At 36.3% G+C, this 20,840-nt stretch overlaps 2 protein-coding genes across 10 annotated transcripts in view; one reads left to right on the top strand and one right to left on the bottom strand.

Annotated features, from left to right (window-relative positions):
• KCNIP4 (potassium voltage-gated channel interacting protein 4) overlaps positions 1-6,716 on the top strand; it is a 410,197-nt gene extending 403,481 nt beyond the window's left edge. For all 9 annotated transcript variants that reach the window (XM_040065086.1, XM_040065092.2, XM_040065088.2 and 6 more), the window contains one exon: positions 6,551-6,716. In XM_040065086.1, the coding sequence (XP_039921020.1) occupies positions 6,551-6,598 (48 nt within the window). In that variant the 3' untranslated portion in view covers positions 6,599-6,716. The remainder of the gene's footprint in view (positions 1-6,550) is intronic.
• Positions 6,717-8,400: 1,684 nt separating this feature from the next.
• On the bottom strand, positions 8,401-20,601 carry PACRGL (parkin coregulated like). The gene is made up of 8 exons (XM_040064909.2): positions 20,481-20,601; positions 18,046-18,176; positions 16,463-16,530; positions 15,277-15,367; positions 13,879-14,013; positions 12,029-12,136; positions 10,969-11,049; positions 8,401-9,587 (listed from the first exon to the last, which is right to left on the bottom strand). Exons 2-8 carry the CDS (start codon positions 18,157-18,159, stop codon positions 9,531-9,533), a joined length of 654 nt encoding a protein of 217 aa, XP_039920843.1. The 5' UTR covers positions 18,160-18,176; positions 20,481-20,601; the 3' UTR covers positions 8,401-9,530.
• Between the last annotated feature and the right edge of the window lie 239 nt (positions 20,602-20,840).

Here is a 20,840-nt window from a genome sequence, read left to right as displayed (position 1 = left end):
AATGATATGAGGAAAGCTAAGTTGCATTTTCATAAATTTAAGGAAATCCTGTTAATTTTGCAGTTAAAAATGCAAGAAAAGGAAACATGATAGAGTATAAAATAAGAATTACTAACCTTTGGCATGATAAAAGGTTCATAAAATCATAGAATATGTTCAGCTGGAAGGCATCCACCAAGATCATCGAGTCCAGTTCCTGTCTCTACATAGGACACCTCAAGATCAAGGTTGTTGCATATAGTAAAGCATCGCATTAGACATAGTGAATATGATACGCCTGATTACGTTATGTAAATTGATGTGGCAAATAAGCCAGATAATATTTGTTGAGAAGTCTCAATAGTGGTCTACTCATACAGAATCACAGAATGTGTAGGTTGGAAGAAGCCTTCAAGATCATCGAGTCCAACCCGTGCCCTAACACCTCAACTAGATCATGGCATCAAGTGGCACATCCAGTCTTTTTTTAAACACATCCACAGATGGTCCACCACCTCCCTGGCCAGACTATTCCAGTATCTTATCACTCTATCCATAAAAAACTTTTTCCTAATATCCAACCTATATTTCCCTTGGTGCAGCTTGAGACTGTGTCCTCTTGTTCTGTCAGTTGCTGGCTGGAGAAAGAGACCAACCCCCAGCTGTCTACAACCACCCTTAAGGAAGATGTAGAGAGTGATAAAGTCACCTCTGAGTCTCCTTTTCTCCAGGCTAAACAACCCCAGCTCCTTCAGCTGTTCCTCACAGGGTTGGTGTACCAATTCCTTCGCCAGCCTTGTTGCCCTCCTCTGGATGCGCTCAAGCATCTCAACATCCTTCATAAACTGAGGGGCCCAGAACTGGACACAATACCCTGCCCAGCAAACTGATTAATACAAAGCTGATAGAGTCCAGCAATATAACCCTTGCTTATTGATTCTCATATTCTATATAAAGTACAGAGTAATAAAGAGGCAGAAGATAACAAGACTGTCAAGATAAATGCATTTAATGAGTGATAGCTTTTTAACTGGACTAGGGAAATCTCTTGATGCTCAAAGATGCTCTGGAAGCAGTCTATTCTTATATGCATCTGTAGCTATTCAGTGGAGTTGCTCTTATGAGTGCAGCTACCTAGTAAGTGATACTTTGTCTGATTTTAATCCACTGATTTTGGGGGATGAAAGACAGCCAGGAGCTCTGCTAACTGTGGCTGTTCTGTGTATCCTTAGCAACGGGCACTGGATAGTGTCTCATCTGTCAGTAGTGCTGTGTTGCACTGACTGTGGTTCCAGCTTGTCAGTCTTTTTCAATACCAATGAAAGGCATTTCCTCTGCTAACACTGTGTGATCAGCAGAAACAGATATGAGATTAATTTCTCAGATGAAGTCTGTAGCATTCCAGAAGTTAAATGACACATTAATCTGCATATGACAGCAATTATGGTGATGGGCTGAGTGATTTGTTTACAAAGAAAATTAATACCTTTAGTAAGGAATTGCCTGCTCTCCTTATCCAATACAATTCAGTCTCTCAAGTCTGTTAGAAAACTTATTTAGTTGTTCTAAGTATTCAGAATACACGTGAGAGAGGTGCTCTCTAAACTGCAACATGATGGACACACAATGAATGCGACAGAATGCTACAATTGTCATCATGCTACTTATCTCACCTTCCCTCGCTTTTAACTTCAATGGTGGCTATGGTTTTTTGATACAAAAAGTGTCTTTCTACCTACCTTTTTGTCTCTGCCAATTAAGAACTGTTTTTCAAAACTTCTGTGCTTCAAACTGTGTGTGTCTTGGTTTTGCAAGACAGTTGTCTGCCAAGGAAAGCTGGAGCCTCCCTTGGAATGGAGAATGTAAACCCCCTTCCCTCCAAATTATTATAATTTTGCAATTAGGGGCTTTCAGGCAAAAATATGGGAATAGGAGTAACAGTTCTTTACTAGAAATATTAAAAAAACAAAAAACAAACAAAAAAAAACCACCCACAAATGTAGTAGTACAAAAAAACCCAAGCAAGGTAGCAAACAAAAATCCTGGAAAAACCCTGACAGAGTCAGGATACGACCTGGCACCTTGTTGGTCAGGGTGTTGGAAGCAGTCCAAATAAGTCCTCCTTGAGTAACAGATGTGGTTCTGTGGAGTAGAGATGGTCCTGTAGAAAGTCCAGTGGTGACAAGATGGGTCTGGTCTTCCTCCAGGAATCCAGTGAAAAAATAAGGGATTCCTTGTATCCTTCAGTCCCAGTTTTTATCTAGCTAGCAACAGCTGGCTCCTCCCCCACTGGGTGGAGCATCTCACCATGGGATGATGGAATGTGTCATGTCATTGGTGGGCCCTAATGGCCCATTAACAGAAAATGTCCCCCTGGAGGATGGAGGGGTGGTGAAAGAAATACGAAACACTGCCACACCTGGATTTAATTGCTGGGCCATTAATAGAAGGCATCTGCCCCCTCCCCCCCTGGAGTCATAAGGATAAAACATCTCCCAAAAAACATTTTTCAACAGATGAAATAGAATACACATTTTTAGCTTGCATAATCCAAGACAGTGTGTAATTCATGTTTATACTGAGATTTGGTTTTAAAAATTAGGTTTGGGGTCAGGATTCATAGAATCATAGAATACATTGAATTGGAAGAGACCGTCCATCAGGATAAGGTCCAATTCCTGGCCCTGTGCAGGATACCACAAGAATCACACCATGTGCCCGAGAGCATTGTCCAAAAGCTCCTTGAACTCTTGTCAGTCTTAGTGCTGTGACCACTGCCCCGGGGAGTTTGTTCCAGCATCCAGCCATTCTCTGGGTGAAGAACCTTATCCTAAACTACCCTGACACAACTGCAGGTCATTCCCTCAGGTCCTGTCACTGGCCACCACAGAGAAGAAATCAGTGTCTGCTGCTCTCCTTTCCATCACAAGGAAGTTGTAACTGCAATGAGGACTCCCCTCAGTCTCCTCCAGGCTGAAAAGACCAAGTGACCTCAGCTGCTCCTCCCTCACATGGCTTCCCCTTCAGAGCCTTCACCATCCTCATGGGCTCCTTTGGATGTTCTCTAACAGCTTTATGTCAGGCACAGCACTTGGCCGTGCTGTGCCTGATGCCCACCAGGGCACACTGTGCCCTCCTGGCTGCCAGGTCACTGCTGGCTCATGTTCAACTTTCCATTGACCAGGACACCCAGATCCCTTCCCACAGTGCAGCCCTCCAGCCTCAAGTTCCCCAGTCCATACACACAACCAGGATTGCCTCATCCCCGGTGCAGAATCCAGGACTGGCCCTTGTTAAACTTTGTATGGTTGGTGATTGTGTTGCCTTTTGCCCAGCCTGGAAATGAAACTCGAGATAATTTTAGTAAGGAGGTGATACAAAAGAGGATCTTTATTTGAAGGGCTTCAGGGGCCATAGAAAGATGTCCACAAAAGCCCACCCCCTCAAGGGGTGAGTACATTTTATAGGTTTTAGGAAAATAGCATAATTGATAAAAAGCACCAATTAGGAGGATATGTGGTGATGCAAAAAATGGCAAAACCTAAACAGCACCATTCGCACATCTCTCTCTTTTGTCCAGGTCTCTCTGCAGGGCCTCCCTGATCTTGAGTGAATTGACTCCTCCCAGTTTAGTGCTGTCCACAAATTCACTTAGTATTCCTTCGAGTCCTGCATACAGGCCATCAATGAAGATGAAAAGAATTGGTTGAGGATGAGCCCTGCAGAAACCCACTAGTGACTGGGTTTCAACCAAAGTCCTTCAAGAAACTCAGTTCAGCAGTTAATGTGGCTTCACTCTTTTCAGGATTATATATTTTACAAAGGAACATGGCTGCTGATTTTAAAACATAGCTGCAGGAAAACCGTTTCCTGATACCCTGAGAGGTATGAGATTTAAAAAGGTGAGGTCTGAATCCTTACATGGACCTGAAGTGTGTTCTGCCAAGGAAAGGCTGTAGAAGCCTTTTCTTTGAAAGAGTTATGTAGGGAATTATTAAGCATTCGGGCTTTGAGCGCTGTCTTCTCTGGACACTAGATAGAAGGATCTGAGTAGAATGGTGCTTCCCCTCAACCTCTATCTTAGACAGGGAATGTGTATGACCTCATTTCCCTGTCCTCCTTCCCTACCCCACATGCATTTGAATGTCAGTCTGCCATCCAGACTCCAGCAGTCTCTCTTCTCCCACAGGAGAAATGGACTATGCTGTCCTAGATACATCAGACTGAGTCCCAGAAAGTAGTGGCTGTTTGTCTGGCTTCATATAAATTACCAAAGAGTAGATCTAGGCCTTGAGAAACAGAAGTGGGGCTGCCTCAAGAGCTAGGCACTTCCCAGCGCCTTACCTGCCTCCTTTCACTGATTGGTGCCAGTGGAAAATGGTCTGCCTTGGGCATTGCTTCGTGTCTACAGCAGCACCACCAAGAGCAGAGTCAAAGGACTTAAGGCACGCGCGGTGCATAGGCGACTGTCAGGGTGAGTGACACAGGTCCTTTGGACAATGAGAAAAAGGCTTCTGGTACAGGTATTCTCTGCAGGAGTAACCCTTTCCATACACAATGCTGATGGTTTGGGCTCTCTTGAAAACAGCAAAGAAACCATTTCAAACCTAGGAAAATCTGGCTTAAAGGTAGGTCAGATCTGCCAAAGTTTATTTTTTTGAGTTAAGAACCGTTTACCAAGACTAATATGAAAATTTATGTAGAAAAATGTACTGAAAAAAGAGGCAAATGAAAAAGATACACTTGCCAAAGAATTCCAATGCAAGCAAATGGGATTTTTCTGTTTTTATTTTTTAAAAGATGGCAAAAAAACCCTACTAAAACTCATCTTGTTCTAAATATTGTGACAAGTCTGTATTTTCTTGTGAAGACTCTTCTCATTTGACTGACTAAGCGAGCGGCCTTCTTCTGTAAAGAAACAACCAATCTCAGAAATATGAATTTAGAAAACTACCAGTTTCATTCATGATAATACATATATAATAAAATTGGTAGGAAGTGTCAAAACAATTTGCCGATCCAGGGCATGTTGTTTGCTTGCACATTTCCTGAGCTTAGTTGCTAATGTATATACACAAATATTTGTACTAATTATGTGACAAGTGACTTAAATCAAATTGTTAACCTTACATCAGCGACATTCACTAGTTTATTGATGTTTCAAAGCAATGCAGTGAGGAAAAAGATCATTTAGCTCTCAGAAATTTAAAATAGTATCTTTGCTATATAAAATGTTTAAGCATTAGCCTAAATAGCATATTTTTGAAATTACATATCATTACTTCCATAAGTTATTTTGTTGTTCAAAATAGAAAACAGATCATTCCTTACAGCAGCATCACTTCAGATGACATACAGGATCACAGATAAAAAACCCCACTGTGCATGTTTCATAACATAAATTAATTACTCAGACTTGTCATTTTCTACAAAGCAAATCACCCACTAGACTGAACAGTGACTAATTTAAGTGAAAATTGATACTGAACATGTGTTACTGGAAGATTAATGTACAGAAATCTCACATACTTATCAGTAGTGGAGAATATCACTGAGATAACCTTTCTAAGAAGCGGGTTTTTGATGCACATCTTTCCTGAAACATACAAAAATAATCTATAATTCTGTCTTTTCATTCATTAGAATTAAAGATGGCTATATTATCTCTAAAGAAAGTACTAGATCATTACAGTGGAGAACAGGAAATGCTAAATGATCATGTAAAACTCTTGTATTGTGTATACATATTGTTTATATATATATATAATACACATATTGTGCTAGCAACTGTTGATCCAGAAACACCAACAAATATGGGCTACTGCTAGTATCTCTTTCTTCTATACACCGAAAGGTAAAGCTTACAAAGAAAAATATTTTTTGCTGACTGCTGTGGTGAAGTTACGTACTGATAAAATCTGGAGCACAGGGCGATGCATCGCTATAATAAAGAACTCAAAAGATGAATATTTTGTTAAAAAAATTATCTAATGCAAAGCAATCAGAAAGCAGAGGTAGCATTTAGAAGCAGTCACCATCTTTCAGTGTGAAGACACAGAAAATCTGAATTGAGGAGCTGAAGAGTGATGTGGTAATACTTGTCAAACTGACTGATTTTGGCTCATGAAGTGGTGCACACTTCAGTCTATTTTTCTTAGTCATCCCTAATTATGCAGCAGAAGCTGCAGGACTGCAAAAAGGATCCTGTGTACTGTGCACAGGACTAGCAATTATATGTACAAATTCACACTAGATACAACTATTCCATGAGTATTTATTGTCTAGGTGTTATCCTGAATAAAAACTGATAACCTCAGAAATGTTACAGATCTAATTTTCTTATAATGCTATTGTATTTTTGACAGAGTAGTTTTGGTTTCATTAATATCTAGAAAAACTTATTTAAGCATGGATCCATTAACAACCTTTTTCTGCTAATCATTTCTCCAAGCAAGCTGAAAAAAAAATATTGCAATTAACTAAAATGTTCTACCATATTTCAGTATAGATATCCACCAACTACATTTGTAATGGTGTGTGATTTTTGGTTTTGTGTTGTCTTTTTTTACAGGATGAGAATATAATGCGATCCATGCAGCTCTTTGAAAACGTGATTTAATGAAGACATTAGGTCTACAACTAATGGACAAATATGAGCTATTCTGCAACATTATCTAAAAAATGGATTTACCACTTTATCATAAATAAAGTTACTCAGCTTTACACTGAGACATGTATTATGCAAGTAAATTTTTTATTATAAACTCTTCCCAACAAAAAATCCTTTCTAAATTATACAGTCTAGCACTTCCACACTGGCTACTTAATTAACAGCACTTTACTGAAAAATCAGGTTCTTACTACAAACTCAAACAAATTATAACTGACATTATGCACCTTTATTATCATTCCAACCCCTAGTTAAAATAGATACAATCACAAGGAGATTAAATAAATATTCTTAGTTTTGCTACTCATTTGTACTGGACTAATCTCCAGGTGTTGAAGTGTATTTCTTAAATCTTTAGCTTCTAATTTATACAGAGGCATTAGAATTTATTTTCTTCTTGTATTTCTATGGTGTAGTCTTCATTTTGTTAAAATTCCTCATTGAGTTAAAATACTATAATCAATGTGCGATGCACACCTTGCTACAATTGCCTTCCAACTTTGACTTGTTTTTCTCTCCAGAAAAAAAAAAACAACAAACCAAACCCAAGCACCCAAGCATAACTAAACAGATAACTTGAGAGCAAAAATCGTTATAGAACAAACAAGCAAACAAACAAACAAACAAACAAACAAATCCTTATGGGTATTCTTATTCCCTAAAAAATATAAGTAAGCTTCTCTCAATCTCATCTAATAAAACTGCACTTAATTTATCATGACATGAATATCAGGAGTCCTACATACTGCATTTTTAATTCTTGGATGTGTCTGCAAAGTTCTTTGCTTAAGATTAAGGATCTTCTGACTTCCAATTTTCCATAAAGAAACCTTAACTGGATCCTAACACTGCTTTCCTAAGTATGTGTCTTTCTGCCTTTAATGAAGAAAAAGGCATGAACTTTTGAAACTGCCATCCCACTTTAGTGCTGAGAATGAACATCACTACATAGTAACGTCTACTAATAATGCTAGAGGCTAACTTCCATTTCATCTTTTTGTAATACCTTTGAGACAGAACCAGGAAAACAAAAACTTTAGCTATATATTATCTATATGTGATAAATGCTTTACATTTTTTAAGATAATTTCTTCATTAAGATTGGAGCTACTTAATTCTGAACCTAGAAAGATTCTTCTAAAAATGTATGCATATAAAATATAACACTGCCCCTCCATCCATGTAATTTTTAAGATATATTGTCCACAGAGCCTATGCCAATAACTTCAAAATAGGTGAAATGCTATCAGAGATAGGCCAACCTTCATTGTGACATTGCTGCAGAAAGTATGAAAGGGGATTAATGAAGTAGAAAGAAGGTTACAAGTATTCTTTTGTAAAAATAAATCAGGTATCTATTCTGGTGTAGAGATGGGATGTTAGAGGCATGTTGAAGGCTGCTCTGCTATCACCAGTGTAGAATAAGAGTAGTACAATACATGTACACCTGAAATCTGCTGTAGTGTGTTTGTGTAAAATAAATGTGCACATTTTGTAAAAAAAAATAAAGTAAACATGAAGAAAAAAAGGACCATGATCAATTTTTTGAGTTGATAAATACCTGCTGGCAAAAATGCTTATGGAAGAAATATATATATATATATTTAAGCATAAATACTTTCATCTTAGCAGAGTGCTGATCTCAGCAGAGATAGGTCTTGAAATGAATTTTAGTCAGGCTGTGGTAATTAAAAAAACCACCAACTTCTGAAATTGCTTTCACATGAAAAACTTTTATTAATACTCTATGCATCAGAATGTTCTTGTGACAAAAAACATCCTTTCCAACAATTCCAAAATGACAGAATTGATTATTCCTCAGGGGAAAATATTCTGTGCAAATTTTGTTACTTCAGTTAACTCTACCTCACAGTGTACTCAAATACAACAACTCCCTGAACAGTATTTATTACAAGAACCAATTAGGAATTATTTTTTAATCAAATTCAAATACATTAATGGGCAAATGCTGTACCCAACAAAGCTTGACAGCCAGGTAAGCTGGTTTTATAATCTTTTTTTTTTGTCTTTAACTCATTTTTTAAATAGCTTCCATGTTCAGAAGTTTATTAACTTGTCTGGACCTGAATTCACAAGCAAATCCCAAGCATATCTGTAAACATTACCAAACTCAGTGCAAAGGGAGCACAGTAAGTATTCCAAAATTGCCTCCTTCATTCAGTAGAGTCAAAGTTAACAGGAACTAATTAGCTGAGCAAAACCTCAGCTCTGGCTCTGTGGAGTAACCTGATGGCCTCTACACTGTATTCTCCAGAGTCTCTCAGGCTCTCAAAACAACATGCCGAGAATGCACTGAGCAAGTTCAGCTTTGGACCATATGCTGCCTGTTTACTGGGTTCAGCTTCACACCTTTAAAAGCTGACTCTGAAGAAGTCTGTGAGGGATCACAGTTCTGTGTCTAACCTAGTCCTGATGAATCTAAATGTGTCCATCTGTGCTGTGTCACAAAATAAGTTATATATTTCAAAAGCAGCTATACATACGCAATTTAGCACTGAGTTAGATTTTAAGTAATTACAACCAAATTATTTTGCATCACACAAATATACAAAACATATTAAGCACTGCAGATATAATACATGAAAATGTAATTTAAAACTAAATAAGAATCAATATTTATTCTGCTTTTAAAATAATAGTATATTAATCAGTGTCATTGTAAGCCCAATACATATACAAATACGCAAACAGAAGTCTTCCATAATTACATATTCATAAACTGATAAGACTCCTGCTCTCCATCATACTGAAGAATTATTATTCAGAGAATATATCATACCACAAATAAGTGTCAGTGATATTTACAGACTGCTTCTTTCCAAACTTCACCTTACAGTACAAATCACTACAATTTCCTTGTTCAAGAGTAGATGGAACAATAGGTTGGAATTTTAGATTTGATGATAGCCACAGCTGCCTGTTGAAGAAAACAAAACAAATTTATACAAAATAAGGGGTACTAGCACTACATGTGACAGTACTCATACAGTTTCTATATATTGCATAACTCACAACTTTTACTTAGTTATCTTTGCTATTATCAAACAGTAGAAAACTAAAATTAAAAAACTAATATTTGCTGAGAAATTTACTGTCACTGAATATGACGAACAGAGATAATACAGCATTGTGATAACTAACGCTGGAGAGTAAACATACAAAGAAACGGACATGTAAACTCATACCTAAAAGAGGGCATAAATATAGACATGAAATAATAAGGATTTTTAAGCAGAGGAATGATGATCTGGAAGGGACTTCCACCAAAAGTAAGAATCATATGCTTTATAATTAATTTAGAAAATAAATTTGATAAATGAATTGGCTTGATTATATAATATTGTTTGTATCCACAATTTAGTAGTTTGTTTCCAGGTTTTTTTGCTTTATCCTATTACTGTCTTTTTAAAGGACATACATAAAGACCTACTCACAAAGCAGGTTAAGACTACAAGAAATCAGGGGACTGACAGAAGAATTAGAGGTTAATGACTTACTGGATTAATTATACTATCTAGACCTAAATTTTCAGAACATTAAGACAAGACATAATTTTCCTTGTCTCACTTCATATAAATAAAAAACTCTCATCCACCTTCATTTTTCATGATGTTTTTCAAGTCTTAATACAAACACTGCTACTGCTCTTAAATGAACATGAGCACACACAAAAATGAAGAGGCATCCACTGATTATTTGGGAACCTACAAGCTAAGGCACACAAGCTCAGTACTGCTAGCCCTGCATGTATGGTCCCTACTCCTGAGGTTATTCCTATTCTTTGAGAATAACCTTTTATTATAACACAAACAACTGTTCATAGGGTCAAGAGAGCGAATGTTTTCTCTTCTAGATGAACATCTAAGCCAGTACTCCTCATTTTTTTCTTTTCTCCTTTGTGCACAATGTACAGCACAACCTTTGGCAAAAGAATGCTCAACAGAAGAAACCTCTGCCATCTATTACTTAAACAATCTTTTTGAGTTATAGTCATTGCAGATCCAAACTCTGGGTTAATCAGGGTGGGCTGGAACGTCAGTGTCGGATTCCCTCAGGAAATGGTATAAACAATAAACTATTAGTGGGAACAGGCAGGCATCATCGATAACAGCAAAAAGTAACTTTTTGCGAGAGTAAATCTTGTTGAGGAATATATTTAGTCCCAGAAAATGGAACACCAAGCATGTATCCCAGCCATACTGAAGCAAGTATATGGCAACAAAACCAGAGATAAAAGCTGTTTTGACAAAGTTATATTCAAAAGTGGAGATTACTGAATAAACACCTGATCAACTCACCTTTCCACCATAGTGCTCCAACTTTTGTAAAGCAACAGTAACTGTTCCTCTATATTTCTTGTCCATTAATCTCTTTAAAAGCTATTGGAAAAGTAAAATAAAAAGGTTCATTGCACAATATAGTACAATATAAGCAGAGAGGCAATAATAACCTATTTTGTTACTTTATTCCATCTTACCTTTGCAAAATTAAAGGCACAAAGAAACATTACTTTATAACTTGTAACTGATGTCAAAGTGTGGAACTCAATAAAAGCAAATGGAATAAAAAGTTAACTAAAGAGAAACTTAAATTCAAAGAAAACTGATCTGTTAATGAACAAAAATATTTCTTTTTCTTTTAGCGAACAAATTTGAAAGAAATAGCCACCTTAAAAAAAAGTCATTATAGAGTTGTCCACATGAAAAGTTAATTTTCATTTCATGTGCATCAAAAGAGATTTATTGTAGTGGAAATAATTCAAAAAAACCCTCCTGTAATTTTTTTTTTTTTTTAATTGATTATCAAAGAATGTCCTTTTATTTTGCTTTAAAAGTGCACTTTGCAAGCAGGTTACAAGAAGCCATGAAAAGCCTGTCTGACAGGAAGGATGTCCTCAGAATAATTTGGTATAAAAATACTTCTCATAATCCCACTCAGAGCTTATTTAATGAAAACTTCCTTGTGCAGAATTCCCATCTGAAAGAAGTGGGATTATTTGTTTCTGTTAATGTATTGAAACATTAATGGTTTTGTTAAGATATTCAAATTTAAAATTAAAAACTCGTTTTCCAATGAATTTTCCTCCAAAACAAAGCATCTGGATATTTTTCTAAATAGTAGAGAGAAGACTTCCATTATTCTCCAATTTACACTAACAACAGTTTTTGGACCTTGCTAGAACTTTGTAAGTCATCATATTATAAAAGAATGAAGGACTCACACAGGGAGCTATATGAAATAATGCTTTTCATGGAACTGCTGAGTCCTCCACTGTGTCTGTGCAGATATTATAGTAACATGTCAACAAAAGTGCCATGAAAATACTAATGGTTTTTTGTTACAGCATTGAAAACTTACATTTGTGAGTAGAAGCTTGAGATGCTCATTAAGAGAGGGGCCAACAACTGCACTCAATTGTGCTAAAGCATCCAATCCCCTTCCAAATACTTCATCATCTGTATGGGCCTTCAGAAGGGGAAGAAGGAAAGAAAATCCCCTGAGTAAGATTCAGACAAATACCTAAGTTTTTTTCTAAACTGCAATCTCTGCATTATGATTGTATGGAGTAATTTTAAACATTAAAACTACCATGCAATTGCTAATTGCTGTAACCATACAAGTTTGGAAATACAAGTTTCAAAATATGACTGAATATTAGTCTCTAGAGGCCAAAATTGAAGCCAGAGAATAAATTTTTTAAAGTGGAAACAAAAGCATCCATAAAATGTCCACAAAACTCTTGCATTTATTCTGAGTGGACAAAACTAATAATTTACTATCACTGAAATAAAAAATGTGGCATGCAGAACAGCTTGCTACACTGATAATTTCACTATTTCACAGAATATTAGAAATAACCTTTCAAATGCTGATATGTTCAAATTGAGAGATGCCATTTTAGTAACAAATGTAATGAATTCTGGGTATTTTCTATGTAATTCATAACAAGTAGTTTCTTTGTTGGATGAACAGAGGAGCCAGTGACTTTCTGCCTCAATTAATTTAGTCCCCTGCCAACTACACCTTTGTCACCTGCCAGCAATGATCAGGCTCTTATCCACTTCCGTAGAAGTAGATAAGTTCTTTGTCGTCTTTACTTCTCCCGTGGGAAAGTTCTTCTACACCTGACTTCTCTAATGGTTTAGTTACCTTGCTTTTCCTTTAGCAGAGAAATAGACTCATAACAACTTGTCTTGGTCTCACACTAAATTATAAGTTTATTTAAACATCTATATTTCCTCTCTGGGGCCCCCTGCACATTTTATTTTTAAGTAGAAATCATTGATTGCTTGTGTAGTAAAAAATTTAACAAGACATAATACCAAAACAGTGCAATAATAAAAATTATCAGAAGAGTAAAATTAATTGGAGGAAGAGACAAGAATATTTTTTCTAATTTTTCCTTCAAGCTAAACCAAAGATAGTGACAACACACAATTCTGAACTTCTGATTTGAGATCGCAATTAGTTTCCAAACTTCAAGCAATATCTGTTAAACCAGAACTGAAACACAGCTAGGTTAAGGGACAGCTACTTACTGAACCAGAAAAGGCCTCTCAAAGACATGAAAAAGATCTAAAAGGGATAACCTTCAAAGCCAATATCTCACTTTATTTTCTGATGGTGTAGAAGAGTTAAAAACATTTCTTAAAATTAAGAATATGACCTCAAACACTTTAAATGTATTCTTCCTTTTTCTCATTGACATATTCTGGAGATGGTGCTGTACAGGGTTGGGAGTTGAACCCAATGACCCTTGTGGGTCCCTTATTTTGTGATTCCCTTTTACTTTGTAGCATGTTTTGAATTATTACATGTAATAGATGAGTATTTATTACTGCATATCCATTTTACTTCACCTCATTTTAATTTTTTACATGGTATTGCATGGACATATAAAAAAGCCCACCACAAGTATATATACATTTATTTCTGATTATATTAAAACCTTTAAAAGAACAGTTTCATAAAATTTTACCATAGCTACTGTCATATAGTTATACAAGGAGTTGCCCATCTTAATTTATATTTAAAGACATATTTAGCTAATAAAGCAAGGCAGGGTTAACAACATAAAGAGAAATCATTCCTATCCCCCAAACCAAAATCCCATGCAATAGATTTATTACATTAATATCACCCAGGTGGTTCTCACCAGCAGAAGAAAAAAAAAAAATCAAACCCTTTAAAATCTCTGCAAGACATACCAATGCAGCCTTTAAGACTGGAACTAGACGAGGCAACAGGGGAATAGCTTTTTCAGCAGCACCTTCAACCAGAAGTAATTCTTTAAAACCCTCCTTGGAAACAAAAGTATAGGGATGTTTTGTCTCTCTTAGTCCCTGTTTCAAATGTAAGACATGATTTTCTTTATACTGAGCCTTCTTTTAAACGAAAGTACATTTTAAAAGTTCCACAAAGAAGCAAGACCATGTTTAGATTTTGTCAGATCAGATCAAAACACAAAGTACACTAACTCCACCATGTGGAGCCACCGGGTACAACTCTGCTCACAGCATATTCTAATTCATTTTTCATGGAATAGTAAAACTCACGTTATGGATACTGCCAATTCAATCAATATTTTTACTTCACTACCTTTAATCTAGCAATCCAAGGTATTTTTTTCAATGAGACCATGAACTATAACAGGCTATATTTGTATAGGGGTTTTGTACCCTGAAGGGAAAAAAGAATAGAAGATGCACTACAGAAGGAGGGATACCTCTCTATGCAAAATTAAAAACTTGTAGATAGTACAAAGATGCACATCTAGTGAAACTCTGACTGGCAAAATTCAAAGATTAAAAGCCCTTTTTTCTTAACATAACGTTACTTTATTGTAACATTATGCTAAGAAAAGGAATTGACAGTTTTGTTTAGTATTTAAAAAAAAAAAACAACAAAGAAAAAATAAGAAACAAAGGAAAAAGAAACAGAGAAAATCAAAAGGAAAACACATGAAAAAAAGAAAAAGGAAAAAAGAAAAAAGAAAAAAGGAAAAAAAAGAAAAAATAAAAAAAGAAAAAGAAAAAAGAAAGTAAGCAACCTTAGTATATGCACTTTATTCTACCTGCGACATTGGATTCAGCTTTTATTTAGACACCTGGAACATATTTGGTGATAAATGTCACAGATGGTTCTGAGAAAACAGAAGCCTCAACATATTGTATAGTATTTCTCTTCCAGTTATTCACAGGATCCTATTTCCACTGTACTTGTTCAGTATATTGAGGAGAGCATTCTTACTTCATAAGGTAGGCTTTATATACAAAAACAAGCAAACCAATTTTGTTTATGAAAGAATCTGCAAAACCATAAATTTCATTCATCTGAGCATCCGGGCATCTGAGATGCAGTCTCGCATTTGATCAGTATCTTGAAGATTAAACAGCTCTACCTAGCTCTCCCAGAAAGCTCTAACTAAAGAACTACAAATAGCAATGTTCTTGACCATTTTCATTCATACAATATCCTCACAAGTGCGGGTTTTTTTAATATTTCTCTAGTAGATGAGCCTAAACTAGCTAACTTAGATTATTAGAAAATGACATTTGCAATTAGGAAATGGTTGCATGCTTAATGTTGCAAGAAATTAAATTTACCTCTGCCAATGTTAAAAGAAGAGGATCAAAGGGAACAGTTTCAGGAGGGCATTCCCACTGCAGTTTGTGATTTACAGATCCATGCACTAACCTATACAAAGAATGAAGTTTTAACAAAATAACATTTAATAATATATAATTATTAAAAAAGCAAAAACTATTTGCTTTAAATGTATCACAAATTTGTTTGTTGCATTCCTACATCATATACACAATCTCAATATATAATGCTCTCCTTAGTGAAATTATAGGATCACAGAATCAACTGAGTTGTCAAAGATCTCTGGAACCTGTGCATATACATAATGGTTAACAGTGCAATTATATTAAGTTCCAAAAATACGTCAGTTTTCAAAATTCTTCTCCTAAACACATAGAAATCAGAAAATAGAAGTTACAAAAATTATAGATGCCTCTCATGCCAACACAGAAGATATTCCTTTTGCAAAGTTACTTATTTTGATAAGTACATCAAGAAACATTTTCCTCAAAGAGCAATGGGTAAGGGAAAGCAGTTGAAACTGAAGAAAGATCATATTGGAATTTACTATTTTCTCCTAAGATACAAACAAAGGTATTAATATTACGTATTAATGACTATTTTATACAATTATTTACATGTACATCTTATTAATGATGGCTTATATTTTTGTAAAGTAATTCTGCATCCATATGACAAAACACCAGAATATTTATTGTCTAGGCAAATATTTATCTAAGTAACTTAAAATACCCTAAACTTACTTGCAAGTAGTTTTCTTAATATTTGATTTGCCTGAAAACTACAGACTAGGAATATTCAATAACATGTTGTCATGCTACTAAGTTCAGATAAAAAAGGCTGTGAAAGGTCTACTTATTAAAATGGAATAAACTTTATTATCTTTGTTAGTAGGGTGAAGTAAATACAATTACCTGAAGAAATCATTTGTGAAAGACTTTTAGGAAACCTAGTGTGCACTCTTAACTATTCTTTAAAAATGCGGCTTTGATATTAATACATCATAAATAAAGAACCAAGAGAAGACAATTTCAAAGGCATGGAAAGTTGCTTTCTGCTCTGAAAAGAGTTAAGTATTAAAAAGTTTTCCAGAATTGAATGGAATCAAACAACCTAACTAAAAGATGAAACATGAAGAGATGCATTTCATAATATATTTAGTAAAAATAAACAAACCAAACAGACCTGCACGGAATACCACCTCTAGCATATGTAGCAGAAAATGCAGATGGTGGCTGGGAATAAGCACGAAACTGTGAGGACAGAAATAACCCACATTATTTATTCATAACAGTAATGTCTTATAGCTATTATGAATATGTTAAAATGAAAGTTTACCATAAAATTAATCATAGGATTCTAACAAAAACCCAAAACAGAACTGCAGCTATGGAATGGAAAACATATAAGTGATACACTTCTGTGAAAACTGCTTTTAAGACTCATCAGTCTGGGGAGTTGTTAAAATGAATAAAATATACAATCAGAGATCTCCTGATGGAATCACTTTATTTTTCTATTTTTTCTTGCAAATGGTAATAATAAAGTCTTACAGGTTCTTTCCTAAGCAGGTCAAGGAGCTTTCACTTCCCTGAATCTCTTGTTGTTATATTAGTAACATGCAGAAGGCAGTTTAACTGCAATTCCATCTTGATTTGAGTGTAGACAAAAGTATATGGTGGCAAGATGCAGGAGAAACACCAAATATTGGGCAAGATGGTGAGAGGGCACTAGAAATACACTGGGAGGTTTATACAGGGTGAGAATCTAGGAAGGACACACCAGAGAATGAAACAAGGACCTTCATGCAAGGGAAACCTGCACAACTTTTATTTTTTATCATACACATGCTTCTTATGCATATGAACTATTATATTATTTGTTAGCATGATCATTTAATGATGCTTCCCAGATAATGCACCTTATCACAAAGCATTCAGAAGGAAATACCACGAAATCTCAATTTTTATCTTTTGAGTGTTTAAACCTACATTAAGATTAGCAGAATTGTGTTCATGCTTAATTTTGGTCATTGTGCTACTTGCAAAGAGATTTCAAGTAAAAAAGATGCTCACATTAAAGTATTCAGCCTCTGTTTATCAGCAAATTACTTCTGCATTTAATTCACTTTCCAAAAAGCCTGTGACATTACTAATTGCCAAATTATATGGCCCAGTGGTGAACTATAATTCATGCATTCAATGCTAGTTCTCTAGGCATGGGACTTCCATGAAATAAACAACTCCTTTCATTACTACTCTCCCAAGGACACAAATTTTTCCTGAAGGATTACACAGTCACAATAACTGTGAGTTTCAAATAAGGATCACCATCAGTTAATTAGCCAGATTTTATTGAAGCCTTGAATACCTTCAATATGCCACCTGCTTCTTGGTTTCATTGCACAACTGAAATAAGTTTCTCTAAAGCAGCAGGTGCCAAAGTTTAGAAGAAAGAAAACAAACCCTTTTTAATGTTTAGCTCTAAATCTCTTTTTAGGACAATAGTAAATAAAAAATAACAGTTACCATCCAAGCCACAACTGTACCAAAATACATTTTTTATAAAAATGTAATAAACAATGTTATACCCTCAGGCATTTGAACTCAGAAGATAAGGTATGTATAATTAATAACAAAAGTTTAATTTCTGTTTTAAAAAATAGGACCAGAAGAAGCATGTCTTGCATGCCACTTTATAAAGTAAGGAAAACTCTTCAAACCACAGATGGATTTTAACCGAACAAACCCAACACCACCTATACATACTGGATCAATAGTTTTAGGATTCAGCTTGTCACTAGGCTTTGGATGTGATTCTGGAGAACATGTCTTGCTTTTCTGTGCTGCAGTCTTTTTTTTTTTTTGGATGCCTGATGCCATTCTTAGAACATTGTTTCCTACAAAAAAAACCAAAAAACAAAACAAAACAAAACAAAAACAACAACAAAAAAACACACACACAAAAAAAGGGAAATAATTAAAAACATAAAATAATTTTCATTCCTATATGACAGAATATCAAGTGTTAGAATCCCCAGGACCAAGGACTGACATGATCCAACAACCAAGTAAATCTGAGTCCTGTCACTCCATGTTTCAAATGCACACATTTCCTAACCTTCTCCTCTTTACTTGCATTCTTTGAGTCCTGCAGCAAAAGTGAATTAGATACAGCCTGCTTTTAGGGTAGCCTAAAGAAAGCAGCAGTACAGGGCTCTGCAGAAGAGCCCAGAGTCAAATAGGGTTGGGTATAGTTACATGAGAAGAAAGCAACCATTTGAGGGAGGTCCAGGATGAAGGAATGAAGCAAGTCCACTCAGGACACAAAACCCACACCACAATCAATAAGAGATGAGAACAGAAATGTAAGGCAGCAAAAAAAGGAACACAGAAAATGAATTCCAATTCCACTATAAAGTGGAATAAGTCTTTTCAAAAAAGACTGCAAACATAACTTTGTCTACATCCTTAAATACTGATTTAAGTACCCTTATCTTCTGTAAGTCAATGCACAAGCTACGTGTCTCTACGAATGCATGTAATTGGGTTAAAGTGTCCCTAATGAAAATAATAATTCTCTACCTATTTAACATACCAAATCTGATACTATGATGAATAATATAAGTTACTCCTGGGAGATTACAAGATTTCAAATATTAATAAAATTATAAAGAATGAAAACCTTAGTTTTGAATACTACAGTGTTTAGTAATTTTTGCTGTGGTGTGTTCCGCATGCAAAAAATCAACTTAGTAAATAAGACATTAAATTCCTATAATGAAAAAGAAATTACACCATGAAATTACACTATTTTGAGATGAAAATAATAGGAAGCCACACACAGAAACAAACATTTCCTCAGGGATAAGCAGTGTTCTTGCTGTCCAGCCATCACCCTTGATGACACCTGTTTTTGTTAAAAACATGGTTAAATGCTGAATACTGATATCAGGACGAATCAGAGACAGATTTGCCATGCTACTCTCTCACCCTCAGCTCTATCAGCCACGTGCCCTAACCTCTGTCAGACCCTTGCAGTCCTTGTTTGGCTTGGTTATTCTAATTCTTCCCTCTGAACAGGATTTCCAGTCAGGTACCTTTGTCACCATCTACATTATGAAAACTTTAGGATTGCTTCTGTTTCTGGTAAGTGATAAGGTGTGTAGATATACTTTTATGACTTGTGGAAAGGATTAAATGAAGTGCCTAAGTTTTACTGAATGCTGTGAAACAACATATAATAATGATCAGCAAATTAGCTAAAATAGAAAGCAAAATTAAAATTGAAAGTTTGAATCAATAGTTCTTGACTGATGATTTAATCAGAACTAGTGATTCAAATCAGTTCACCTACTGTACATTTTGTTCTCTCTTTCCTCCCATTTCCAGAATGTGGCCTGTCTCCACTGAAAGTCTTTTTAAAAGAAATAATATACCACAACTAGTCAATTAAATCTCTTCAAAACTCACAGAAACTTACAAGACACTTAAAGGAACTATTCGGTTTGTAAAACGGAAGTCAAATGGAAAACATTAATTTAGAAATAAATCTACAGATTTTGTATGTCTGTTTATTATCATAAAATTCTAATCACATTAGTGTTAGTAGACAGATTTTTAACTGTCAGCAAATTAAGAATCGTTTCATACTATAAAACAGATAAGTTCTTGACAGTAGCAGCATGTATCACAAAATAGTGCCATCCGTGTCAGAATGTGAAATGTACAATTGCTCATAATACAGTCAGCTTGCTAATACCTACAAAAATATTCTTAGAAAAGTATTTAGAAGTAACTCGGATGTATTTAATTTTTTTTGTATTTTCCAAGTAATCAAAATACATGCAAAGGTAGATTAGGTAGCACTGAGCAGAAAAAGTACTTTTCATACGGTCTCACAGTTCAGAGATCAATGCTCTCGTGTAGTGGGAGCTGAAGGGTCACACGTTTCTGTAGAGATCAGACAGGTGAAGCACAGCCGTGAATCAAGCAAGCGAGGTTTGATACAGAAGTGACCCATCTGCTGGCGGATAACGGACTTCAAATAAAGGAGCGACACTTTAAACAGAAACAGGACAAGCACTTTTAAGAGACATCTTTCAAAGGAGGAAAAACGCAGCCTGGAGTTCGTGATCTAGAAGTCACTTAAGGCAGGGAGAACGGAAGTCAGTAGGATTTGAAAGGCGAGGTTGTTCCCTTACCCTGCCGAGCGCCAGCTCTCCCGGAGTGCAGAGGCACAAACAGGTCAGGGGCTTCGAGCGCCGTCACCGCCGAGAGGCTCGGGCAGAGCCGCTCCGGCGAGTTCCCGCAGAGCCCCCGGCCCGGCCCTCTCGAGCCCCAGGGACACCGCGGCCCCCGCGGGAGCACGAGGGGACCGCCCCGCTCCCCGGGCCCCGCTCCCCTGTCCCGGCCCCGGCTGCCGCCCCCTGGGCACGCCGGGCTCCGGGGCAGCGCCGGACCCGCTCCCCGCGGGCTCCGGGCACGCCGGGCCCCGGGCACGACGGGATCCGGGCACGACGGGATCCGGGCACGCCGGGCTCCGGGCACGACGGGATCCGGGC

This window comes from Hirundo rustica, chromosome 5 (genome assembly GCF_015227805.2).
Source record: "Hirundo rustica isolate bHirRus1 chromosome 5, bHirRus1.pri.v3, whole genome shotgun sequence".
In the NCBI taxonomy this organism is placed as follows: Eukaryota; Metazoa; Chordata; class Aves; order Passeriformes; family Hirundinidae; genus Hirundo; species Hirundo rustica.
The sequence above is the reverse complement of the archived record's forward strand: the minus strand, read 5'-3'. Positions and strand labels throughout refer to the sequence as shown.

Bases quoted from the DNA above. Each gene is read 5' to 3' on its own strand.
- PACRGL (XM_040064909.2), bottom strand. From the start codon at position 18,159: ATGGCATCAGGCATCCAAAAAAAAAAAAAGACTGCAGCACAGAAAAGC. The intron at 12,137-13,878 runs GTATGTCTTGCA...CCCCTTCTGAAG, and splicing joins CAGTCTTAAAGGCTGCATTG to GCCCATACAGATGATGAAGT. The intron at 11,050-12,028 runs GTAAGTTTTCAA...CTTTTCCAATAG, and splicing joins TCAAGCTTCTACTCACAAAT to CTTTTAAAGAGATTAATGGA.